Source organism: Tachypleus tridentatus, chromosome 2 (genome assembly GCF_004210375.1).
Source record: "Tachypleus tridentatus isolate NWPU-2018 chromosome 2, ASM421037v1, whole genome shotgun sequence".
In the NCBI taxonomy this organism is placed as follows: Eukaryota; Metazoa; Arthropoda; class Merostomata; order Xiphosura; family Limulidae; genus Tachypleus; species Tachypleus tridentatus.
In genome coordinates this window covers 112,938,566-112,964,191 of record NC_134826.1, presented here as the reverse complement: position 1 = coordinate 112,964,191, position 25,626 = coordinate 112,938,566, and the positions used below count along the sequence as shown (strand labels likewise).

General features: G+C 33.1%; 1 protein-coding gene across 3 annotated transcripts in view; it reads left to right on the top strand.

Moving 5' to 3' along the window:
- Positions 1–25,626, top strand: part of LOC143244865 (ephrin-B1-like) — a 375,415-nt gene that overhangs the window by 194,696 nt on the left and 155,093 nt on the right. Inside the window, exon 1 of one of the 3 annotated variants that reach the window (XM_076490295.1) lies at positions 8,799–9,328. The exons of the other annotated variants lie outside the window; for them this stretch is intronic. Coding sequence (XP_076346410.1) covers positions 9,210–9,328 — 119 coding nt within the window. The 5' untranslated portion in view covers positions 8,799–9,209. Of the gene's footprint in view, positions 1–8,798; positions 9,329–25,626 lie in introns of those variants that run through there. 3 annotated transcript variants of the gene reach the window in all.

The following is a 25,626-nucleotide window of genomic DNA, read 5'->3' as shown; positions in this document are numbered from 1 at the left end:
TTGGTTGTGTGAACTTTTAATAGACAAATGAATCCAAGTCGGTTTCGACTCGATTCTTTCCTGTTCTTTTCTACAGGAACTTGGAGTACCTCAGGGTTATGTCTTGAGTGCGACACTTTTCACTGCTATCATTGCACAACCTCCTCCCATGGTTTCAAATGGGCTCTATGCCAATGCCTTCCACATTTCCTATCAGTCATCAAGCATGAGATTTATTGAGTGACAATTTCAGACTGCCCTCAGTCGTTTCTTGAAGTAGACCACAGCAAAATATTTTACCCCTTCTTTCTTTAAAACCGTTTAAATGAACTTTTACCACCAACGAGGCATTCACCCGAATCCTGAGCTCCATCTCAGTAATATTGTGGTCCTTGAAGCAAAGTTCTTTGGACTTATCTTTAACCTAAGCTGACCTTCATTCCACAAATGAATTAGTTACGTGTCAACTTTACAACTGCACTAAACATCCTCCATGTCCTCTCTTCCACCTCTTGGGAAGCAGCTAAATAATCTATGCTAAAGATCTATCGTCCTATCATTCAATCCAAATTTGACTATGGATCTCTAGTATATGGTTCTACCGCGATCTCGACCTTGAATATGTTGGACTCCATTCACCATCTAGGGCTTCGACTCGTCAAGGGAGCTTTTCGCATTTTTTCGGTTCAGACTTTGTACTTGAAGTCTCAGGAACCTCCTCCTAACTTCTACAACTTGCAACTTCCTTTAAAACTGCAATCCTTACCACAGTATCCAATCTGGGCACATGTCCTCGGTGGGATTATACTCTTTTGGAATATACAAGATGCCATTCTTATTTTGGACCTTTGTTTCCAGCCGCAGCTGCCTGAATTGGGTCTGTCTTTGATGATGTTGCTGTCTCCACTGATTGATCAGCCTATCTCATCATGGTTTATTACCATACCCACCACTGACCTTCCTTTGATTGGAACTACCATCTTACATTTGCAAGCATCGTTTAAACCATTATTCTATTCTCATTCACACAGATGGTTTGAAATCAGGTGACCCTGTGCGCTCTGCCATGGTTTTTGTGGTTCGGTGGCTGCTTACAGAATCCTTTCTATAGTTCCTGTGTTTACTGCCGAGTTGTATGCCATTTATCTTGTCCTGGATCGTTATAAGACACTATTTATACCGATTCTCTTAGCTCACTAGTGGACCTGGAATCGCTTCACGTCAGTTATTGCCCTTTTCTTGTAAATATTCAAAACTAGCCAGCTCATTTCTTTTTATCTTCTGTTTATATCCAGGTTTTCTGGATACCTGGCTACGTTGATATTTTCGGGAAAGTTTGTTTGTTTTTTGAATTTTGCACGAAGCTACTCGAGGGCAATCTGTACTAGCCGTTCCTAATTTAGCAGTGTAAGACTAGAGGGAAGACAGCTAGTTATCATCACTCACCGCCAACTCTTGGGCTACTCTTTTACCAACGAATATTTGGATTGACCGTCACATTATAATGCCCCCACGGCTGAAAGGGCGAGCATGTTTGGCGCGACGGGGATGCGAACCCGCGACCCTTAGATTACGAGTCGCACGCCTTAACACGCTTGGCCATGCCGGGCCCTTTTCGGGAAAGATCTTACTGCTTTGGTGCTATCACTGACGTGCCTGTCCAATATAGGAACCACGGTCCTGTATTCAAGGCTCGTCTCTGAGCCAGCTTGCAGTCGACTTGGAATGAGCAACATAATAACAAGCTTTTCCAGATCAAACCTTCTGTTGTTCTTTGACCGTCTTGTTTTAGTAAGGATCGGAAATAGAAGTTGTCCTAGCAAGGTTATGCATTGGTTACAGTTTTTAACTCATCCTTTTCTGATGCACCAACATGTGACCCTTGTGGCACTCAAGTCACAATACACCATGTTTTACTGTGGTGAAGTTGTTACGATTCTGAATGACGGCACTATTTTAAACATTGTTCATCTTACTTGTGTTATCAAATTCTTAAGGACCATTGGCTTTTTCATTCTATTATAGTTTCACCAGCCTTTGAAAATTTCCTTACTTGTATATTGATTAAGTTTTACGATTAAGAACGGTTTTCTTTTACGTTTTTTTTTAAAGTTACTTGACGCAGATAGCGCAGTTAATTTACGCCAATAAACGCCAAACAAATATAACAACTAAAGAAATGTACTTTCTACAACAGTGTTTTCAGTAGCATAAGAGATATACGTATGAAACAGCAATTTTTGAAAATTTTATAAATTTATATCTTAACACTATGTCATTAAGGAGAAGCTGATACAGGAAAACAAAATGAGGAGAAAATATATACGGTTTGGTTTGAATTTCGTGCAAAGCTACACAGAGGTTATCAGTGCTAACCCTCTGTGATTTAAAAGTGAAAAAGTAGAGGGAAGACAGCTAGTTACCACCACCCACCAGCAGTCATGGGCTACTCTTTCACTACTCAATAGTAGGACTGACCTCACTTTATAACGAACCTGCGGGCGCGTAGAACCGTTAAGTTTAATTATCTATCCACTAATCATTCTCTCATTTTCCATTACCTGTATCTTTATGTACTTGTTCATGTTAAAATTATTCTAGAATCTTATCGATCATACTGTGAGCTTCCTTATTTGTCTTTTCCAAAATATGATCTACTCAAACTTAGTTTTGAAAATCATACCTACAATCGTTAATAGAGAAAATATTTATATTTTGCACTTCCTATCAAATTAGGAGGAACATTTATGTATTTATCTTAAAATCAGCTAATTTTCCTACAGTCTGCGTCCTTCTGTTCAAATAAAGAGGTATTTTTGTTTGTTTTTAAGTTTCTCGCAAAGCTATATGAAGGCTACCTTCGCTATCCGTCTCTCATTTAGCAGTGAAAGACTGGAGGGAGGGTAGCTAATTATCACAACCCACCGCAAACTCTTGGGCTTCTATTTTATCAACGAATAGTGGGATTGATCGTTACATTATAACGCCCCCTCAGATGAAATGGCGAACATGTTTGGTGTGACGGGGTTTCGAACTCGCAACCCCCAAATCGTGAGACGAGCGCCGTAACCACCTGGCCTGGCACGGCGGATTGTTTTTGTGTATGTATGTATACATATTAATCATTTGAAAATATATTACAAAATTTAATAACTTGTATTTAAAGAAGCCAATGTTAAAAACTCATTTGATGCTTAGCATTTCAATTGGCTTGAAAAAGGGATATCAACTGTTTCAAAATGTGACATCTTAAAAACACAGTCGCATATACTTTTTTTGATCATGAACATCTTATATTAAAACACATGTATCATGAACTAGAAATTATTGGATATTTCATTTGTTTTACTATGTCTAAATAAAACGGGCATGAACATAATGAATAGTTACTGAGTATGACACATGATTTAACTCACATTGCTCTCCATTGTACTTTCGTCCATCAGGTTTACTCTTACTTTAGATTTCAATATAGGAGAGCTTACATAAAGGAAAGACGTTAATTTAAATCATCTTGTTGTCTGAGTGATTGTTAAGGTTATCCAAAAACAGAATGAAATAGAGTTGACAGGCGTACTAATATGTGTAACACGACGAAGAAAACTCGTCTTTGTTCAGGTGGCTCCTAATATTCACGTCCTTTTTAACATAAGTTATAAAAACATTTAGTATACGTTCCATCAAACTCAATACATAAAAAAAAAAGTTATTTAACCAGAAGGCCAAAAGTACACAAGTAATGATATTATGTCTCTTCCCATCAACTTTATTCGATAAAATCTACAAGATCAGTACATTTTAAGAATGAATAGTTAAAGGTGGGAAAGAAGAAATTATAACATATAAATATATGAAGGAAGCATAAACTATAGCATATATACTTCAGGAGCATAGACTCTAGACACGGTATCAACCTGAGAGTTGTTTGCGTGAATGATATATTTGAATAAATAAAATTATGATTGTATAATATATAAATTATACATTTTCTGCATATAGAAAATTCACTTAGAATGACAAAAATCTCGGCATAGCCAGGCAGTTAGGGCATTTGACTCGCAATATGAGGGTTGCGGGCTAGAATCCCGGTCACACCAAACTTGCTTGCCCTCTCAGCCTTTGGAGGCGTTATTACGTGACGGTCAATCCACTATTCGCTAGTAAAAAGAGAAGCTTAAGAGTTGTTGATGACGCTGCTAAATTAGGGACAGCGAGCATAGATAACTCTCGTGCAGCTTTGCACGAAATTCAAAATAAACCAAACAATGACAGAAATGTTACCGGTAAAATCTGAATATATAAAACAACTCAGTATATGCAATTTAAGGCATTATATGAATCACAGAACTATTAATATGAACCTCTCGTGACGTTTCCATACGCAGACAACATTTCCAGGCTCAGAACAACAACACCTTTCATTAAGTGCATTGATCATGTACTATTATCTTATGTAAAAAAAAAAAAAAGGCTCAACATAAAAATCTGCAGAGTGTCGCAGGGTATCATTGTGCAACTTCTCAGTTAAATTGCCTGGAAGAATGGTAAGGCTAAGTCCTTAACTTTACAAACTGTTTTATCCTTTGGCACATGTAAAATCGTAAGAATAGCACAAGCGTCATATCGTTTGTTTCGGTTTGTGAGAGTTGTTATAAAGTATCTTTGTGCAAAATATCATCTGAATTTATTTAAACATAATGGAATATTAAACTAAAAATACAGGTTTTGCAATTTTTATCTTTAATTAAAAGAAAGTAACAAATTCTAATTCTTTCTCCTCTTGTCTGTGGGAGTTGTTTGAAGGTACCTTTGTGACAAATCTCATTTGGATTAATGAAAATATAAGGGGATTGTATGCAATGATACGTGTTTTTTGCTGTTTCCCTCTGACCTGTAAAATATAAGCAATTGATTAGATAAAAAAATATTAAAAAGCGTCCTGAGTATTTTCTCATTAAATTTCAAGACAATCGTTAACAATACTGCTTTAACAAATCAAGTTTTATAACTTCTTTACTTAGATCTTAATACTGTGTTACACAATAGATCAAATGATAAACAAACATTTGAAATCTCCTTATGCTATTGTTGTAATTTCAGTTAATATTTAAACATGACATGAAAGAAATAAACTTAACCTGGCCTCCTTGCATTATACTTCTTGGTTTATATAATAACGTTTAAAGTTACGCTACAAAATATCCAGTAACTATAAAATTAATAAGTTCATTACCATCTGTTAACTAATTCGATTGGTGAAATCCATTGACACCGTTATTGAATATTATTAATATTTCTTACTGGTTTGAGAAATCCCATTATCTAATACAATATTATCTTTCCTTTTTTCTACATTTCTGATTAATGAGTAAGATCTCACGTGACTTAAATAAAAAAAATAATTAAGATTGGTTGGGTTTGTTCTGAATTTCCCACAAAGCTACACGAGGGTTATCTGCGCTAGTCGTCCCTAATTTTGCAGTGTAAGACTTGAGGGAATGCAGCTAGTCATCACCATCCACCGCCAACTCTTAGGCTACTTTTTTATCAACGAATAGCGGGCTTGACCGTCTTTTTATAACACCCACACGGCTGAAAGGGCGAGCATGTTTGGTGAGACAGGGATTTAAACCCGCGACCCTCGGATTACGCAAAATTATGGTTGTTAAACTGTTGAATTTTTATATGTTGACTCATTCATATGACACTTTAGACAAAGAAACTTTGAGTCCACTCCCGGAGACTGAAAGAGAAAGAAATTAGATTTTTGACTTCCTAGAATGTTACATAGGTAAAGTACTTATAATTATTGTTTTTGATCAGCCATTCTTTAGTATATGGAACATCCTAGATAAGAATTTGTAAATATATACCTTACAACAACGTTTATAACCTAGAACAAATAGATCTGAGTCTTATGCTTTTATTCTGATTTTATAGAAGCTGAAATTTAAAAATTCGCAATATATGTAATAGGGTGTCATAAAACTAGACACATAGTTTACATAACAATTGCAGGGGGTTATTATTTATATAATGCTTTAATTCACAGAATGCGTGAAACGGCATACAACACTTATATTGTTTTTGTCACTGTGGGTAAGTCTATTTACACAGATGTCAACTTTTCAGTGTATTATAAAGCCATGATTTAGTATATTTTAATGCATTTACATTTTTTCAATAAGTCTCAAGATGATACGTGTTAAAGAGTATATCTTTCTGTAGTAGATATGTTCCAGTTTATGCCTTCTCCCCTTTCTTTAATACCATTCCTCAGAATCCAGTATATTTCAAGGAAGAATCAAATAGAATGAAGAAATATATATCTTTTTTTTTGCGAATGTTATCCTACATTGCTGACTATAAGTGTTCAATATTTTTGCAGTTACGCAAACGGAAATAATGATTAAGGTTTTATTTTTTTATATTACTTAACACATTCAGTCTTGGCTTAAAAAGCTACCTTTTATGCAATAGTTTCATACACATGTCTCACTATCGCTGCAAAAACCAACAAAATCTGGTATTTAAACCTTTTATACCATTAGTTATATCAGCGGAACAGTTATTCAGGTAAATCATCGAAATCATCGAAGTAATACCCAAATAAATATTTAGAAAAGGTAACTACCTTTTTCAGGTTAACATGGTTGTGAGTGTCAGATTTGTTTGTTTAGTTATCAATAATTTCTCCTGCTAAAATATTTAAAGAATCAAAATTATCTGAAAATAGTCTTAACCTATTTTAACATTGTTGTTCTTTGTTACATTCCAGTAGCAAATTTTTGCTTTAACTTTGGACTGTTAACAGTGAATTCCAAGTAGAAAACATTGTAAGTTATTATGTTTCATTAAATACAAACAGAGAACAGTAAAAAACTTTTGCACTGAAATATCGAACAAATCAGATAGGCGAAAATACATACATACTGGATTTATGCCTGCATTAGTTTCATCACTGGTTACAATCCCTGGTAGCTGAGGTATTTAACATTCACTTCGTTATGGCTCCTGGGTGAAAAATTCGACGCTTTAGAGTCGGTGCATAAAAGTTTCATAAAAGCACTTCGTGCCGACGGACACACTATTTATGGCCATCAAGTTCAGATGAGGGAAGGAACCGGGGAAGGAGGTTATAGGGACATTTGTAGTTCGTTTGTCCCACTGCAGGGAGGAAATGTGGAGGCCTCCACCACCCTATTAGTTAATATACGTAATTTCTGCTACCAGTCAGTCTTAACGTTAAAAGAATAAGTTGTACCACATGTACCTTTATAGTAGCTAATCAAGGTTAAAAAAGGAGACAAGCTATTAACAAGTCTAATTTTATCCTACTTAGGTATTTGTTGTATGCATAAATACAAATTATTATGCATTTTGTTTTCTGCGAACAAAGAAACAAGCACTGTTGGTTTTCCATGTTATGTTTTCTTAACTTTCTGCGTGGGTAAAACAATATTTGTATATGTTTAATGCGCTATTCAAACTTCGTAAAACAAACGAAAATAGAAATGAAATATTGTTGATTGTTTTATGAAACAGGTAAATTATTTCATTTATACTGAAAAACAACTTCAGTTAAGGTTATGAAGTCGTCCACGTATGTTATTTGATATCTGATAATGTTTGTTGATCATTAGTATTAACGTCAGGAATATTCTAAAGTTTGTAGAAAATTGTATTTGCAGATTCAGTGGTTCATTTTTAAATTTCGAGGTGTATAGTTCTGATACTCAACTATGTATGAATGCTAGTATATGTGTTTTTACATTCCTATATACCGAGCATTCGTATTCGCTGTTTTGAAGTTAAAAAATGACTCACCTAAAAAACAAACACGTTCATTTTATTCAACAAGTGCAAGAATTCATATTGCAATAACTATCTCGTAACAAAGCTCTGTAGTTTCATTAAATAATGAGTGAATGTTCACTTGCATCAAGTAATTCATCTCAAAATAACAATGAAGAAACTAGGCTCATGTTCAATATAATTGTAGTACATTAATAATTTCTAGGATCTTGCTTATCAAGGGGAACACTAAACATAAATAGTGATGATGTCTCACAAGTAAAGTAGCCCTACTCATTAAGTTCAACAGCCTTTCTGTTTTTTTCAATCACTGAATACTTTATCACTTTATTATAAGCTCTGTACTGACACTATCTAGCTCACTTAGCTTACTATGGATTACTTTAATTTTATAACGATCGCTCTTAATTTAAGATATAAATGCTTAGATCACTGAAACTACACATGGATTAATGACATCTATCAAACTTTTACCACGTTATTATGTGTAGAGTATAAGTTAACACTGTGATGTCGAGAAACCCACTTGTTGAGAAATTTATATGCAAAAACGGCTCGTTTGGGTTGAGAAAATATACCGCTCTTCTATGTAAAATATTTTCTCAACCCAAACGAGCCGTTTTTGCATATAAAGTTAACATTGTGATATGATATTCCATAAAGATGAATTTGTTGTCCTGTAACTGTACTTGTGCATTTATAGCTTTTGTCTTGTCTAGTTCATGTTTAAAGCTACCGAAATGCTTTATGGTATAGGAAATCAAATTATTTTTGTTCTATTTCTATTTATATATACATGTTGCCGACAAATTAACATATCTCCAACGTGAATGACACCCTTATTTATTAAGAGATATATTATGGAAACGGTAAGGGTATAATTTGTAACCGTGTGTTATTTATTAGAAATTTCCAGGGAGGATAAATAATTCTCTTGTTGTTCTACCGGTTTGTACTAATTAATCGAACGTATAGGCCTACACAAACACATAATCGTAACACTTCGGTATTGGACGTGAACGCTGTGTGTTTGGCCCCACCTTCCAGGGTAGAGACTCTCTAGTGCCTGGAGGTAGAAGTTTGGTGGTTGGGGGAATGGTACGGAGAGTATGATACGAAGAGAGGGAAAGAAGCTGTATGCCTAGTCGCACGGCTGATTCTCACAACAGACTGCTGTCTAGAATATTTTACCTACTGTAACCTAGGCTCTTCTCCAACGTCGTCTGGTTCTTCAAAACGCGCGACAAACCCAAACACGGCTGTAGAATGTATTAGTTGTCTTAGAATATCACGTTGTGGTGTAGATCGTTCTTATCAAAGTTTTGGCATGGTTTGCCATTGCTGGTTTAAATAAGTGTTTGGCAGTTCTATTTCATCGGCTAAAAGTCGAGTGAACTGTGTCTGGTCAGTGAAAAATGTGGGAAAAGTATTACCACGAAGTACTTTGGTTTGGTTTTATGTTGTTGCTTGCCCTACTAGATGAATTCAGCTGCGCCAGGCTCTCGGATGTCTACTGGAATTCTTCTAATCCAATGTAAGTCGAGAACTTTTACTTTCAAACAATTTGTAGTCACGCTTACCTCCCGAACTTTCATTTTCTGATCCTCAGTAGGAAGAAATTCTATAATCCTAGTTTCGACAAATGATTACAATACTTGAAATTATCATGTACTTGATTAAATAACTGGGGAAGAGTTAATGGTATTCTACAGAATTAAACAGAATATAACAGGTGATAAGTACAAAAAAATGCGAGACAAACTTTGAGGAAATACTACTAAATGAACAGTCTTCCATAGGCAAGACGGAACTTTATATATATATATAATATATATCTAGGTAGCACTATTCGTGTACTTCCAATCTATTTTATGCAATTTATAGGCTACTTAACGTTACGGTTTACTCCATTTGCGCCTGTGTGCTTCTTTTCTAAAAATACTCAGAGCTACAAAACATATTTTAAATTATCCACAAATACTATATTTAATATGATAATTACGCTCCTTTCACGTTTAGTGACACATTTTCAAAAATTATCACGAGAAGAACGTTCTAGTTAGGCCCAACAAAGCACCTCATCTCAAGAACTATGACTTCTTTGTTTTGATATATAATATAATACAATTTCAAACAAGATACTTTAGGTTTTTGATTTTCAGACGATTAGTATATTTCAAAGACATAATAACAGTTTTAAAATTCACAACAAACCCAGTTTTTTGTCCGTGCACTTGACTTTTTTGTAAAATTATTTTAAAAGCGTTTATCATTTGTCATATAAAAGAAATGCTTTATGAATTATTGTCAATTAGATCAAAAGCTAAAAGTATAATAAAAATACTAATAAATAAATTATGTTTGAGAGTTGTGCAACTATGGGCTCGAAAATTTACCATTAGCTTTGAATACACGTGATACATTTATGATATGGGTTTTAAGAAGAGTTCTCATAGCTCAAACCATTTACAAAAGTTTTAAACAGACACGAACAAACCTTCATGTGCATAAAATGTATATTTCCGATTTGATACAGGTAATATTAGTGATTCTTTGTGATCATTCGTTTAATCTAATCACAAGCATATGAAAGTATTAGGGGTCGAAAACAATAAATGGCTCAATTTTCATCGTTTTGAATTGTTACTCAAAGCTAGAAACATGCAAAAATCGTACTGCTGTTTTCCCAGCTGAGTAAGCTGGTGTAATATGTATTTTCAAATCCAGTAGTTTGTTGGTTTTAATACAATAATCTGTACCAAAATATTTTCTTAAAACTCGAGTAGCAATCTGAAGTAAACAATCCGTTTTGAGAAGAAAGACTGAAAGCATTTAAATAAATATAGCTTGACGAACATATACAGGCAAAATAAAAGTTAATACCGCCAGTAAATTCACAGATATTTCTTGTAAAATCAGTAAAGCTACATTTCTAATGCGTATCGAAATTATGTAACATATTGGTGCCTTATTATGGACCGTGCTGTTGAACAAATAATAAAGACTGGTGTTAATTGGGTTTGTGCTGTAATATATAATTATATAGAAAGGTCAGAACTGTGACGTCAATGAATTTGATGTTGTAGAAATGACAATTATTTAGTGTTAGTCATTTCATGAATATTTTACACACATATTAAAAGTTCTAAATATTACTTTGATATGACACTTGTTAACCTAATGCTTCAATAATTAAATGATAAATCATCTTCAATTAAGCAAACTTCATAACACATTTCAGCAATAATATTATGTTAATACAGGAGCACTATGCCATATCATTTGTTACTTTCATTAAAAGTATGTATTACATTATTTGGTATATCGAATATTATTAATGTTTTGTTATACTTTCATTATAAAGATTTTTTGCATTGTTAGCTTAATTTATGTATTCAGGACTAATATAATTCTTCTAAAGTAGTTGAACCTCTTAAGTTATGATTTGGATTATGACTGAAAGTATTGTTAATAGTGATAAAATAACGCATTCCAGTCTTTATCATTGTAAAAACATACTTCATATGATATGTTGATTACCAACTTGTGCTATTTGCTGGAGTTGATAAAATGCATATAATCAAAAGAAACATGTTTGTAATTAAGCACAAAGCTGCACGGTGGATACCTGTGCTCTGCCAACCACGTGTATGGAAACCCGGTGTCTAGTCGAAAAATATGCCGCTGTGCCATTGTGGATAGTGAAAGAAAAATAAGATTAGTTTCGTGATAGTGAAAAGAAACAATGTGTTATAGATATTCTTCCTTAAAACGTCTTAAGGTATGACTCATCCATGATTTGGAATTGCAGTTTTATGCTCAGTGTCATAAAGATAATAGCAGTTGATTAGAAAAGGTATAAATTTATTGATTTCATTGTTTTGAAAATAAAAATAATTCTGTATTATGGAATTTAAACTAAGGTTAAGAGTATAGAACTAGAATGTTTTATAATAAAAGTACAGTTGGAAAATCATAGTATCTAATGGTTGTTTGTAATTATGTACAAAGAGCTATCTGTGCTCTGCCTCAACAGGTATCGAAAGCCGGTTTTAGCGATGGAAATCCGCAGACATATTGCTGTTCCACTGGGGGTCATATCTAGTGGCAAACATTTACTTTAATTTAGTCTTGCAAACAACGCCACAGTGAAAATATCTGAAACAAATATTGTTTAATAGTTAAAAAAACACTTTTCTTATACTATTTATTGTATATCTCTTGATATCATTAAGTTTGCTGCTGCTCAAATGATTACTTGTAGCAATAATTAACTTTTGTTAACATTAAATTAGATGTTGCCTTTTTTTTTGTTTTAAAGGAAACTATATTCATAATGCAACTGGAGGGTTTGATTAGCTAGGTTGGTTTGAAGACTTGTTTCTTCCTGGTCTTTTGGTCTTCTATACCACAGCAAGAACTAAGAATCTTTTCATATTGGTTCTAGCCGCTTAAACTATGGACACTATACATTTTTAACAACCTTGTAGCATTTAGATATAGATTACAAAAAGGATAATCCTAATTCCCAAAGTGTGTTTATCAGATAATGCATTAATCGTAGAGGTAATGATTTAAACCAAATGCTGTACAAGGAAGTTGCACAAGGAAGTAAGGTTATGCATGACAACGACCTAAAAATCGTGTTAATCTAAGCTACTCACATTTCGAACAGGTTCTTACTACATACACGAAGTTGGATGTTACTTAATTCTGTCGCCTATTGTTAGAACCTACAGTTATCTATGGGCCCATCTTAATACCTAAAAATACCTAAATGCTGCTCACATTTACCGAAACACTTCACAAAATGATTTATATTTAATATATCATGGAAGAGCAAATTGTAATTCAGAAATATAAGATGTTAGTGTGGTATGATCACGATTATGATTTTGGACGGGTTTGTATAGGCGTTTTACGTTGAACCAACTCTCCTGCCCGTGAAATCTGATAGTTAAATTTGACTTGCACGGATAACATTATTTATTCACTGTTAGATATACACGTCTATTTCATTTAAATTTAACACGAAAATTATGACTGAGATGATTATAATTCATGAGTGTTACATTTTTAAGAAAAATAGTTATGACAAATTTGTTTACGTAACTGTTAACGAATCATTAATGCTGTAGTTTATTTATTGGTAATTAACGTCACGTTACTTGAACCTTTTATTTTTTTTTTTCTTTAAGTTAGGTGAGTACTGTTACACTATAATGTTTCTTAGTTTCAAAACGTTCTAGGCTTCAGTGGGTATTATATACATAAGCGACCATGTTAGTGCAAGTAAGTTGGTGAAAGTAACATAAAGTTAGTGAGACACAGTTAGATAGATCTCGACTGTTTCTATAAATTTAGCTATCAAGAGTGTATGTATAGTGGTGATTTTTAAAGTGTACAAATCGCTGATTGTGTTGTAATAACAAAGTAGGGAAAACAAGTATTTCATTGAGAGTTGAATAGAATCATATATATACATTATTATTATTTACAACTAAGATTTTAAACTGCTTTTTCTTAAAATATAGAACAGTAAATAAAGAAGCAAAGCAAACAATTGTCTCTTCTGGTCATGGTCTTTGTACCCGGTTCTGCTTGTTCTAGGTTACTAAACTTTAAGAAATTTTGCACTTGGAGGATATGACACGAATTAATTGTTTTAGGTTTATATATATACATTTGAATAGCAAAAAAATAATTATTTTATCCATATAAAAATAATTTTAATGTATCTAGATTAGCAACAGAGCCTTATATGAATAAAAAAAGAAAATTCAAAAAGGCTAAAATACTCAACTTTCCAGCATGAGAATTTGTCTCAAATGCAAAAAAGAACACAAAAAAACAGCACACGCTGTCATATTTAAAAATGGTTGCCAAAACCATTTGTGGGACATGTTCTTTCGACTGGTTATTGACATGCTACACATAGAAATAAGTGTACATAAGGGGCAGTTGCCAAAAATCGATTTTTAGGTTTATTAAATATTTAGTTTTAAACTAAAATTTTAAATAATGTAATTTTGAATGTGAGTCAAAAACACGATGACATGGTTTTTGAGCCCTGACCCGTAACAACAGGGTAAATTAGTTTCTACGTTAATTAATTCATTAGACTGTGTAAAAGTTTGAGGTAAAATGTAATTACTTAAAGCACTGGATACAACTGTGGTAGCCCACAAGGTGTCGTAAGTGAATTTATCATCGACTGTATTGTGATAACAGAGCATAAGATGATAATATGACTGATCAGTTAGATTTTAAAGAAACTACACCATCATGCATGGACTATTGATGAAAAGAGAAGGTTATTTAAAACTTTGGATGCATCTGAATTGATCAACTATGTAACAAACATTTGTAAATGCGTTTGACTTGTTTTCAATATATTAAAATAAGTATATTGTGAGTTGTCCATTTATTAGAAACACTTATTGTCAGAAAGTCACCACCACCTACTGCAAATAATTCTCCTGTCTATACACATGCATAAAACCTGACATTCGTATTTGTGTTTTAAACTGCACCTGCTAAACACAACACGATGAAAGTTTTAACTTTAAGGAAATCCTAGTGTAACCTTCCAAATAATACCTGGAAAATCTGTTCTTCAGTACATGTACTATACTCATGCCTCACTACATAACGAAGTATGTCTTTGCATCTCCCCTTTCACCTGTACGTTTTTTCTCATAATATCAGCACAAGTGAGTCTGAAATACGTTTTGCTCTTATATCTTCTTACCACATGCTCGTTGGAGTCTCAAGATAGCTCTTATTAAGAGCTTACTAAAACCTTTTAACAACAAGGATTTCCATAAATTACTTCTTGATGAAAAGAGTTACGCTATTTCAGTGTTTCGTCAACACCTTATCATCAGACTAACTTGAAGTAATGTGCGATGAAAAATTGGACTAAAGTCCAGCAACATCACCATCTGACTAACTACAAGAACTGACTTTAGGCTAAATGGAGACCACAAACAGCTAAAAGGAGTCACTTTCCTGTTGAAGAGATATGACATTAATGTTTCTAATATAAATGCGATGAGATCAATTCAGCATAGCTGTTGAAATACTCAGTATGTTTCATTCTATGGTGCTTCATGATTTATTACCTTTTTCTTTCTTGGTAGATGGGAACTGCTTATATGGTGCAGTTTTGGAACACCAAAATAATAATTTCTTTTTGCAATTATTAACTTTTCTTGAATTGTTTTTCACCCAACAATTATACGATTCAAACGACCCTAATTACGTTGATCTTATTAAAACGTACTGGTACTTACTTTACCATGTAAGGATATTGTGTATACTTCTTTGAAATAGGGCCGCTTCTCTGATTTGATTCATATGTATTTTCTTAGTGAAGCTACGCATTCACATATTTTCTCCTTGCAACAATCAGTTATTTTCTGAATGAACCATTCTTCGTGAAGTAGTGTGGTGTGATGTAGAAGAATTATAGCATCCTCTGAGCTACAGTAATATGGTCCTCACTTATCATTCCATGCTGCTCACAAATATAAACTAAATCTCTTTCTAGCTTTTTAGTCCGTGTGATCGATCTGGATGAAGACATGAATCACAACAATTTGATGAACACCGATAAAGTAAACAAAATCTCCATAATTCACAATGGCAGATGATTCTATTCATGGTCAAAGCTCTAACTTTTCAATAATATAAGACACATTTGAACTGATAATGACACTACCCATTCACTTAACTACCTGCAGAACATAATAGAGGAATACTGCTTCATGCTAATATTCTCCTGAAACATCTTATGGCGCACCCTATATACCACCTGGACAAAAGGAAAATGTATTGTTCGTAAGAGATAACAGCAAGAACCAATCTCACCATGAATGTGGTAAAGCACATTTAACGATTGAGTTTCGTGACTTAGTAGAAACGGTGCAACACCTAAAATCATACTACACTGTTTTAGGGAACAAGTTTGAGCTTTCCTATTTCGAAGAAAGCGTGTGTTTTTTTTATAACAAAGCCTATCTGCTGAGCTCACCGAGGGGAATCGAACCCCTAATTTTAGCGTTGTAAATCCGTAGACATACCACTGTACTTGGAAAGAAAATTCGGTCTATTTAAAATTGTCGGCAAAAAAATATTATTTATTGTTTTCAGACCTCAAGGAGATCTACAGCTATCCTCGAACTGGAACTACCCTACTTTGAAACCTGCTACATTCTACAAACTCCATGTTTCTTAGCTCAGAAAAACACCCAAAATGTTGAATTTGTATCATATGTTGCTATTTTAGCGTATTTAGATAAGTTTCCAGACAGAGCTCCGCATGGAAAATCTACGAAGCAGACAAAGGAATGTATCAGTACTTCTGCTGAACTACTTAAAAAGTGATCTGTTCAAATGAGGACAACAGCGAAGGGTAGTTTATAATAAGTTAGTATTATCAAGTAAAAATATATTGTGTGAACCACGTAATAGGCGACAAAGTTACAATAAAAATAATATAACAAGAAAAATAGGTTTGATGTACGTTATGGCTACTCAACAATAAATTTCGCTAGTCATATATTTATTCAATACATAATTTCATTTATCAATGAATATCTCTTGGTTCAGCATAAATTACAAGAATAATACACCTTCGATAGGCCTGTATACAATACACAGAAACAATTTCAATACAATACTAAAACTTTATATTGTCCAGGACATAACTGTTCATTCTTTGACAAAACATTTGACCTTAGCCGTATATTTGTGACGGTGGGTAATTTCAAACATTTATCCATCTATTGTATATCCAATTTTTATCGCACCTCTTTTTTTGTACATAGTCAATCAACAACAAAATATATGCTTTTTTTGATGTAACCACCAACTAACTTACAGACATTAAATGTTCAAAACTAGTGACGACGACAAAAACATCCAAAATGCAATTACACTAGTCTTTCCTACCTCAAATCAGTTGTTTGTATACGCCATGTTATCGACAATATAAAGCGATACTTGCAAGATAAAGTACGGCTCGAAAAACGGAGACTGGATTCCGAATAAGATTAAATCAATGAAACCAACTACCAGCAGTGTTTCTACAGAAAACCAAAACGGTGCTACTTCAAAAACTGGTGTGGAGAGAATGCTCCAATATTTTAAAATTATTTCAACTGTCAAGTGTCTCCCGCTGGTACTGCGGTATATCTACGGACTTACAGCGTTAAAATCAGGGGCTTCATTTCCCTCGGTGAACTCAGCAAATAACCCGATGTGGATTGATATAACAAAACACACACAGTTGTCAAGTTATTTTAACATAACTAAATCTAGACGTTGATGATTTGTAGAAGTACTATTTATAAAAACCTACAGTAGTAATAGTGATTGAATATATGTGAAAGTCTGCGTTTGTAAAACATGCATAAATTATTTTTGTCTTAAATAAGTAAAGTGTTACTATATAATAAACGTTTAATTGACGATGTAAAATATCGTATAAAGTCAAAGTATAGTTTTAATGATTGCACGATATCGGTTTAAACCTACAGACACATATTGTGTACGTGGTAAAATATATTTTGTGATCATGTGTCAATATATAAATGTCATTGAAAATACTTAATTTATTAAATTTTAATTATTGCATCACCCTTTTCAAGACGAATTAATTATAACTACAATAATTAACTAATAATTTAGTAACAAAATTTTTAACAATAAGTTTTAATTATTGTATCGTCCTTTTTAGATAAATTAATCAATCTTAATTGCCTTTTTTATAACAATTTGATTTTAAATTATTTAATTAACAAGTGTTAAGCGTCTTTAGGACGCTTAATTATAAATTAAATAGTGTTAAGCGTTTTTTTTTTAGGATGATTTCATTATTTGATTAATTACTGACGTAGTGAGACATATACTGCATGAGTCGTGGTCGCCCACAATGGTGGCTTTGAAACACATTCTCTATTTGTTAATGTAATCAACCATTATGGCTCATGGCGGCCTAGCAAGGCGGTCTCTGGTGGCAGAACGTGGAACTATGACATCATCATTTTTTTATGCGCTACCTCACTTCCCCCTCTCAACATCCGTAATTATGTCACTTCCGCCTGTAAAGTGCCTCCCTCACTACTGCTTGCTGTTGTAAAGTAAATTTAACTTCTTAACCTAGTTATGAACTGTAATTAATAGATCTACCCATTTATGTGATGCAACATACATCGATGCCAAATATGGGATTCGTTTTTCGGGAATCCTCATGAAAGTATGTTCGCAAAATACTTGAATTTTCACAGGGGTTGAAAGAAAAGTTTTACTTTTATGCATACCTCGGTTCTAAGACGATTCGTTTGGTGACATTTAGAAGTTGACGAGTCCAGCACTTTAGGAGCAGGGATGTTTGGAAAATTTCCGGGTTTCCCAAAGGGTGAAATGAAAATTTTACTTTTGTGCTTCGGAAACGGGAAGATTCGTTTGGTACCATTCAGAAGTTGGTTCGACCAGAGGCTCAAGAGGTGTTATATGACACACGCAGATAATGAATCTTATTATTATGGACAAATATATATATATATATAACATGCTTCTGTTTAAGAATAATAAATCCGTGATTTCCGTATTACAAGCAGTGTTTGTTATTTAAGAAAACGCTGCTCAAAATTTAATACTTGCTTGTTTTACGAGTAAGTTATTTCGAAATTTGTGGTCAGTCTAATGTAAACAGTTATGCGTTTTTGATAGTATATATTTATGTATATATATCAGGCAAATGTTTAAATAAATCTTGTTAAACCTCTATCTTGTTTTTATGGATTATGCTTAGAGTTTTGTAATTATATTGATATCAATATGGCAGAAGTATGTATATATATATATATATATATATATTGAAAGATAAAATTAGTGTTTTCGATACATATTGTTTCAATAGAATTTCAAAAATCATTCAGAAAGATCATAATGTGCTTTTATGTTTTTTGCAACTGTTATTGGGCTATAACCAATAAGAATTATAGCTTTGTCAAGTATATATATATATACACAATGTTCATCAGTGTAAAATGCAGTAGGTGTTTGGATGTATACTTGATTTTTCTGAATGTGCATGTCATCCTTTAATGTCTCTTAAGTACATTTTATTCGGAATTTTCTCTCAAAAGTTGTTTACATATCGCATACTATGTTTCCTTTTGTGCTGTAAATATCGCACTGTTGTTCTATCCACAATATTTATAAGGAGTAGTTTATTACCACTTTGAAATATTTTTATATTTTCTGATGGTTTTTAAGAGACCCAAAACTAGAGCGCTTTCGAATAGTTTTCTTTTGAAAACCATTACAACTTTTATGTGTGATCATGTATGTTGACTTCTTAACCAAAATTTATATCTTTTATGAAATATTGTTTCTTTTTCCTTCTAATTATTTGTCATTAAGCTAAGGTAGCCTTAACATACATAATTCAGTTATTCTAGTGACACATTGAAGCTTTGTGCTAATTATTCTTTTGTATGTCCAGTCGATAAAGATCACGTCACATTCCACTATGTCCTTCAAACATTCAACCAACTTGTCGAATCACTTTTATGATAAAAACAGCTAATTTTATAAACGGTAGCAACTTACGAAAAGTAAAACTTCTAAATCTGCATCGTGGGAGCATCTTTTTTTATAAATATACAAATCTTTAAGGATGCAAGACAGACGATACTTAGATGAACATCATAACTACCAGCTCTATGGAATTCAGACTAAACCAACTAAATCACTGCATGATATTCACGACAATCATTATTGTATGTCGTATTATCAACTGCCAACTTTGTTAATCCAAACAACAGCAAAATTATAATAACTAATATATATTGAAAAGAAGGTCATTTTTTAGATTGTTTTATTTCTCCCTTACATTCTAAATCCTGAATTTCAAAATACGTCAGTGGAAGTGCGTGTGAGATGTGGGCGTTTCAAATGTTCACGGCGTCCAAGATACAAGTTAATGATAACAAGCATTTTATTGATTGAAGCATTAAACGTGGCTTTTTTTTTCGCTATCAATATTATTACAGATTTTGGACGTGGAGAACTTTTTACCTTTAGTATACATGAACAGGTTAGTTCTGTTGAAACGAATAATTACCGCAAGATAAGGAAATAATGAATGATCACAACTGCATAATCTGTCATGTTTAGCTACATATAACGGTATTAAATTATATTGGTTGACCTATACTTATGTTATTAGTTTTATTACATCTTGGCCAGGTGGGTTAAGACTCCTAATCTGAGGGTCGCGGGTTCTAATTCTCATCGCACCAAACATGCTAGCCCTTTCAGCTCTGGAGGCGTTATAATGTGACGGTCACTCCCACTATTCGTTGGTACAAGAGTAGCACAAGAGTTGGGTGTTACTGATGATCACTAGCTTCTTTCTCCTTAGTCTTACACTGATAAATTAGGAACAGTTAGCGCAGATAGTCCTCGTGTAGCTTTTAGCGAAATTAGAAAACAATCAGTTTTCAAGTTCAATTCTTCTTGATAGAATTAAGATATTACTATTAATACAACTATTATTCTACCATAAGTATTAAATTACACAGTTTTGATATCAAATATTTTTTTATTTTTTCTATTTAGCTACAGAAAGTGAAATAACAGTTATGCTTATATGCTTGTTTGTTGATTCGTGTATCATATTCAGTGAGTTTAATCTTCTCACACATATATGAAGATACCGAGAAATGAGTCTCCGCAATGTTTTATGACAAGCAGTTACAAGAAAAGCATGCTAGAAATGGAGCAAGAAGCTAAGACTAGAAACTGCTCTAAGCTTCAATCGCGCCTTTCAGCACCAGCTGTAGGTGGAGAATAAGTATTTATACACAGTAGATAAGCGTTTGTTCCCCAAAGAAAAATTCACTGCCTTCCTGATAAGTACTGTGGATAGCTAAGAATATATATTTCAACTTCCTTAGTGGCAGAGAATAACATTTCCTTGAAGAGAGAATGGATTAACGGTTAAGTTTTACGCATCACATCGATAGAATTACGACACAAACATTCGTTTCAATGCGATTGTATAAGTGCTGATGGACGAAAATTTGTGTGTGTGTCTATACACACATATAAAGACCGGGGCTGCAAAGTATAACTGACACACAGCTACAAATAACCATCACACTGCCATCGAACTTATGTATTGTAATAATTTGGCAAGAGAAAATAAGTTTTTTCTGTCCATTATCACTCAAAACCAAAGTTCCAACAGTGATATAGACTTTGATACAAACAAAGAGCAAATCAAGTTTAATAAAGGAATCTATCATCTACTCTTGAGAAACGTTAATTACATTTTAGGTAAATTTATGGCACTCGATAATTAGAGGATCGCGGGTTCAAATTCTCGTCACACCAAATATGCTTGTTCTTTCAGCTGTGGAGACGTTATAATGTGACCATCAATTCCACTATTCTTTGGTAAAAGAGTAGCCCAAAAATTGGCTGTGGGTGTTGATGACTAACTGCCTTTTCTTTAGTCTTACATTGTTAAATTAGGGACAGCTAGCGCAGACAGACCTCGTGTAGCTTTGCGCGAAATAAAAACCAAACCAAAATTTATGGATAGTTTCTTGTGTGCTTTTGGCTTTAGGCAGAATGAATATTAGGCAAAGTTTATATCGACTTATATAAACTGATTAAGTTTTACGTTTGTTAAACTACAAACTTTCAGTTCCTTCACCGGTCCATTCTACAGATACATTGTATTTTGTTCAATTACAAGCTTTTAACTCCTTAGCTACTCTCTCTTCTACAAACACGTTATATTTTGTTTAATTAAAAGTTTACAATTGCTTAGCCAGTCCCTTTTGTAGGTACATTTTTGATTCAACGATAAACGTCCATTTCTGCAAATACATTGTATTTGGCGAGTGTACTCCAGTTGAAAACAACAAAAATAGTAACAGGACCTACAGTATACAGGTGATAAGCATATCCACTTGGAGTAAAGGAAAAATAACACCTAATTTAAATATGACGATCATTTTCCCAAGCTACAAATTCAAAGCAGAGAAGAGAGATAGCAATCAAATTACACATTCTAATCAACTCACCTGGAGAATTTGGTGTAACATAAAGTTACACATGATCTTATCTGTGATGAAACAAAAGTAGTAGTTTGAAAAAAACAATTATACAAAGCAATCGATAAATTTTAAAGCTAGTATTTAATAAATGTTCTGTAAAACGACCCGAAAATATATTATTATTGTTTATTCTTAGTACTTTTAACATATTTCAGACCAATTTACTAGAAGAATCGTCTTTAATAACTTGTTTTGTTGGGATAAAAATTGCTTAAGGTTAACTGACATGCTGTGTTTCATTCTTCTCACAAGTTGTTTGTTGAATACACCTTTCTAAACACGTTTAGGTTTTCAATCAAGAGACCATTGTTATGGGCGGGTCCCGTGCAGAGCGTAAAAACACCCGGCCTCGGGGGTGGCAGCGGGAAGCTCTTGAAAAATCATATTTCTTGAGGTAAATTCTTTAGTAATGATATGATGGACTTTGAATAATAGAACAGTCTTTAAAATTATACGATAAATTGAGAACAAACACTTCAGATTCCCCATAACGAGATAATACAAAAGCCAAGTTCTGTATTTTTTTCCTTTTTCATCCATTTAATCATTTAACAAAAATAGCGATAGAATTGTAGATGTTGACCAAAACAAACAGATTCGTAATGGTAATAACAGCTGAAGGCAAGAAAACACTTAACACTTTAACATCATTTAAAATATTAGGTTGTTGTCCAAGTTGATCTACAGGTGTGTTAGTTTTGTTATGGAAAAATGATTATTTCTTTATATATCTATTTAAGCCTAACGTAAATCTGTTTAGCAAGAAATAGTTGGGAAAATATTATACTGAGTTTAAAGTTAAAAAAAAAGTTAACTGAAGATTAAAGGTGCTTCAATTGTTAATTGCTCTACACAGATATTATATCCCATCAGTGGTTGATAACTTTTGTATCTGGAGTTTTATAAGTTTATGCACAGAATAAACTTGTGTTTAATGTAATAAAATAGGGACGTCTTTCACTTAATGGGCTGGGTATGATCTAAAGGTAGCTTGTTATGAATCATGGTTCGTGGCCTGTTTCTTCTAAATATCATTCCACATTTTGTGGTTATGAGTGCGCTATAAGAACCACCGACAAATCTTGTAAGGGTAGACGAAAATAGTCCAAGAGTTGGAAATTGGTGTTACTGGCTAGTTGTTTTACCTCTAGTCTATCGGTTCGAAATTATAGACCGCTAAGGCACATAGCCCTTTGTGTACATTTACACAAGCTATTTTTCAATCAGATTAGGATCGTAATTTACAACTTGGGGTTTTCTTGCAAAAATCTTGTATAGTGCTAGAAGGAACCACGACCTTATGTTCTTATGGACTAATGCTCATGCACAAAGATCTTTGGCATATCTTACAAGAATCAAAGTGATTCATTTCAGTTATATTTCAAGTTCAAGTGATAATAACTCTGCACTGATAACTTCAGCCTCATATTAAATTATATTTCCTTCCCTTTTCGTTCTTTTATAATGGATTTAAGCAATATACGTCTTTTAATTTGTATAATTACATATGTTTCAATAAAACTCAAAAATAAGTGGGAAGAAGCTGGTAAATATCATTCTACCCCGAAGGAACGAATCATGATTGTCATGAAGCTTTCTCTTTGGTTAGCTCTCCATTATAATTAATCACAAAAGGGAACTCAGAGAGATATGACAGAAAAACAAGACAAAAATTCCATTCAGTCTTTAATAAGAAGATATTTCTGTCAACTAGTTCTTTCATCAGATTTTGTTTCATTAGCGTCTATGATTAAACGAGTCGAGGAAGATTGTTTAAAGATCTTTAAAATATGCTTCTTTGAGATGTTAAATGTACATCACAACCAAACTTGATACATGTTCCTCTGACTAGCGAATATTTTATTTGAGACCAGAACTTATTGCTAAAAATAGTTATAAAAACAAAAACTAGATTACCCTAGAACATTACAGAAGCCCACTCACCCTTGTACAAGTCTAGTAATTCAAAACTGTTTTCATAATCTTATACCTAGAATACGGGTAGTTATCATAAAGAAATAGTCGTGTACACTAATTCAATTAATATACATTAATTCTCTTTCTTATGAGCCAATAAAGCGTTACGTAAAGCTAATATCCTAAAGATAATATGTGAATCTGCACATTAACCTTAGATACATTTGCTGTTGTGTAGAGCATAAGCCTCTATCAATGAACTACTAATTTCTTGACCACATTAATTAAGTACTTCTCAGTAATTCTTAGTGTGTCAGTTGTTTCCATCAAATTCGACACTTACAAGCTAATGCTATTTAACATTATTCATTATGCTATGCAAATACAAGTTTTAAAATACGTGAGAACAAATTCTCATAAAGCTTGAATCTTTATAATTCAAGAAACTTTAGATAGATTTATTATCCGCCTTCAAAGAATAAAAATTTATTTGTTTGTGAATATGCAACAGAATAAAATCGTAAAATTTCTATCGAGAAAAAAGGTGTCCATAAGTTACTTTAATGAATTCTTTGCGCACTTTTCCCACTAATGCCTTTTAATAAGCAAGGCTAACAAGGAATCAACTACTTATAACATCTGGTAAATTTAGATATAGTGAAACTTTGGTGAAGCAGCGGAGTAAAGTTTAAACACGTGATGTGACTGAAATGGCGCGCAACTACATGGCGTAATGTTAGTTGTGTATCAAAAAGTATATCGAAATAAAACAATATCAAACACATTTTTTTTGGTCAGACTATCGTCTTTATTTACCAAAAAAAAAATCTCACCATTAATTACACAAAGAAGATAAAACCAATTCTTAGGTATGTTTTTAAAAATCCTTATAACTTATAATAACAGCCAGAGAGCAGTCAATTCTTGTATAATGTTTGTTTTGTTTAGCAAAAATGTACAAAACCAACTATGACGCTGTGACCACTGCAGGAGTCAAATCTAAAATTATGTTTTAAAATATTGAAACTTATCGCTGAGCCTTTATCAGTATTCGCAGAGTAAAATGCAATTTACCAAGCATTACTGGACAACATATATCAATTTATCTTTCATTCGATATTTCCCCGTTCCACACACACACTCACTCATTCGCTGTTACTAATTAGCAACCAGTCTATGCAGTATTAACATCTATTGTAAACAAAGTATCAACAACCAAGTATCAACAGAGTCTATTCTTAACATGCGTTTATAGGACATAAATATATTTACCTTTTTTTTGCATACTTAATGACCAAAAGGAAAAATAAGAGAAAAATAATTTAGAACTTTGTTAAGCACAAAACTAAACGGTCGGCTATGTGTGCTTTGTCTACCCCACTATTTAAACCCAACTTATAAGCCCTCAAACATGATGCTGAGCCACTTGGGGAGAATAACTTAGTTCTCATTACATTATTCCACATTTATAAAATTTGATGAAAAGTTTCACCAATTCACAAAAAATGTCGTTATAAATTTGTATCCGAGATTATCAATAAGAACAATACGTTAATGTGTATGAATCATATTCCATATTTCACTCAATATACTTTGATATTAGGCTATAGTATAGTACTTTAAATACTATAGTTATTTGTCACCTAGCAACATTTTACCATTTTACAGATGTTTATCCAATTTCACCCGACTAAGCAGTATTTGAATTGTACTAGTTTCTTCCTTAGATACCCCAAGGTCTGCGTGGTAGAAGAAAAAGAACCAAAATTTTAAG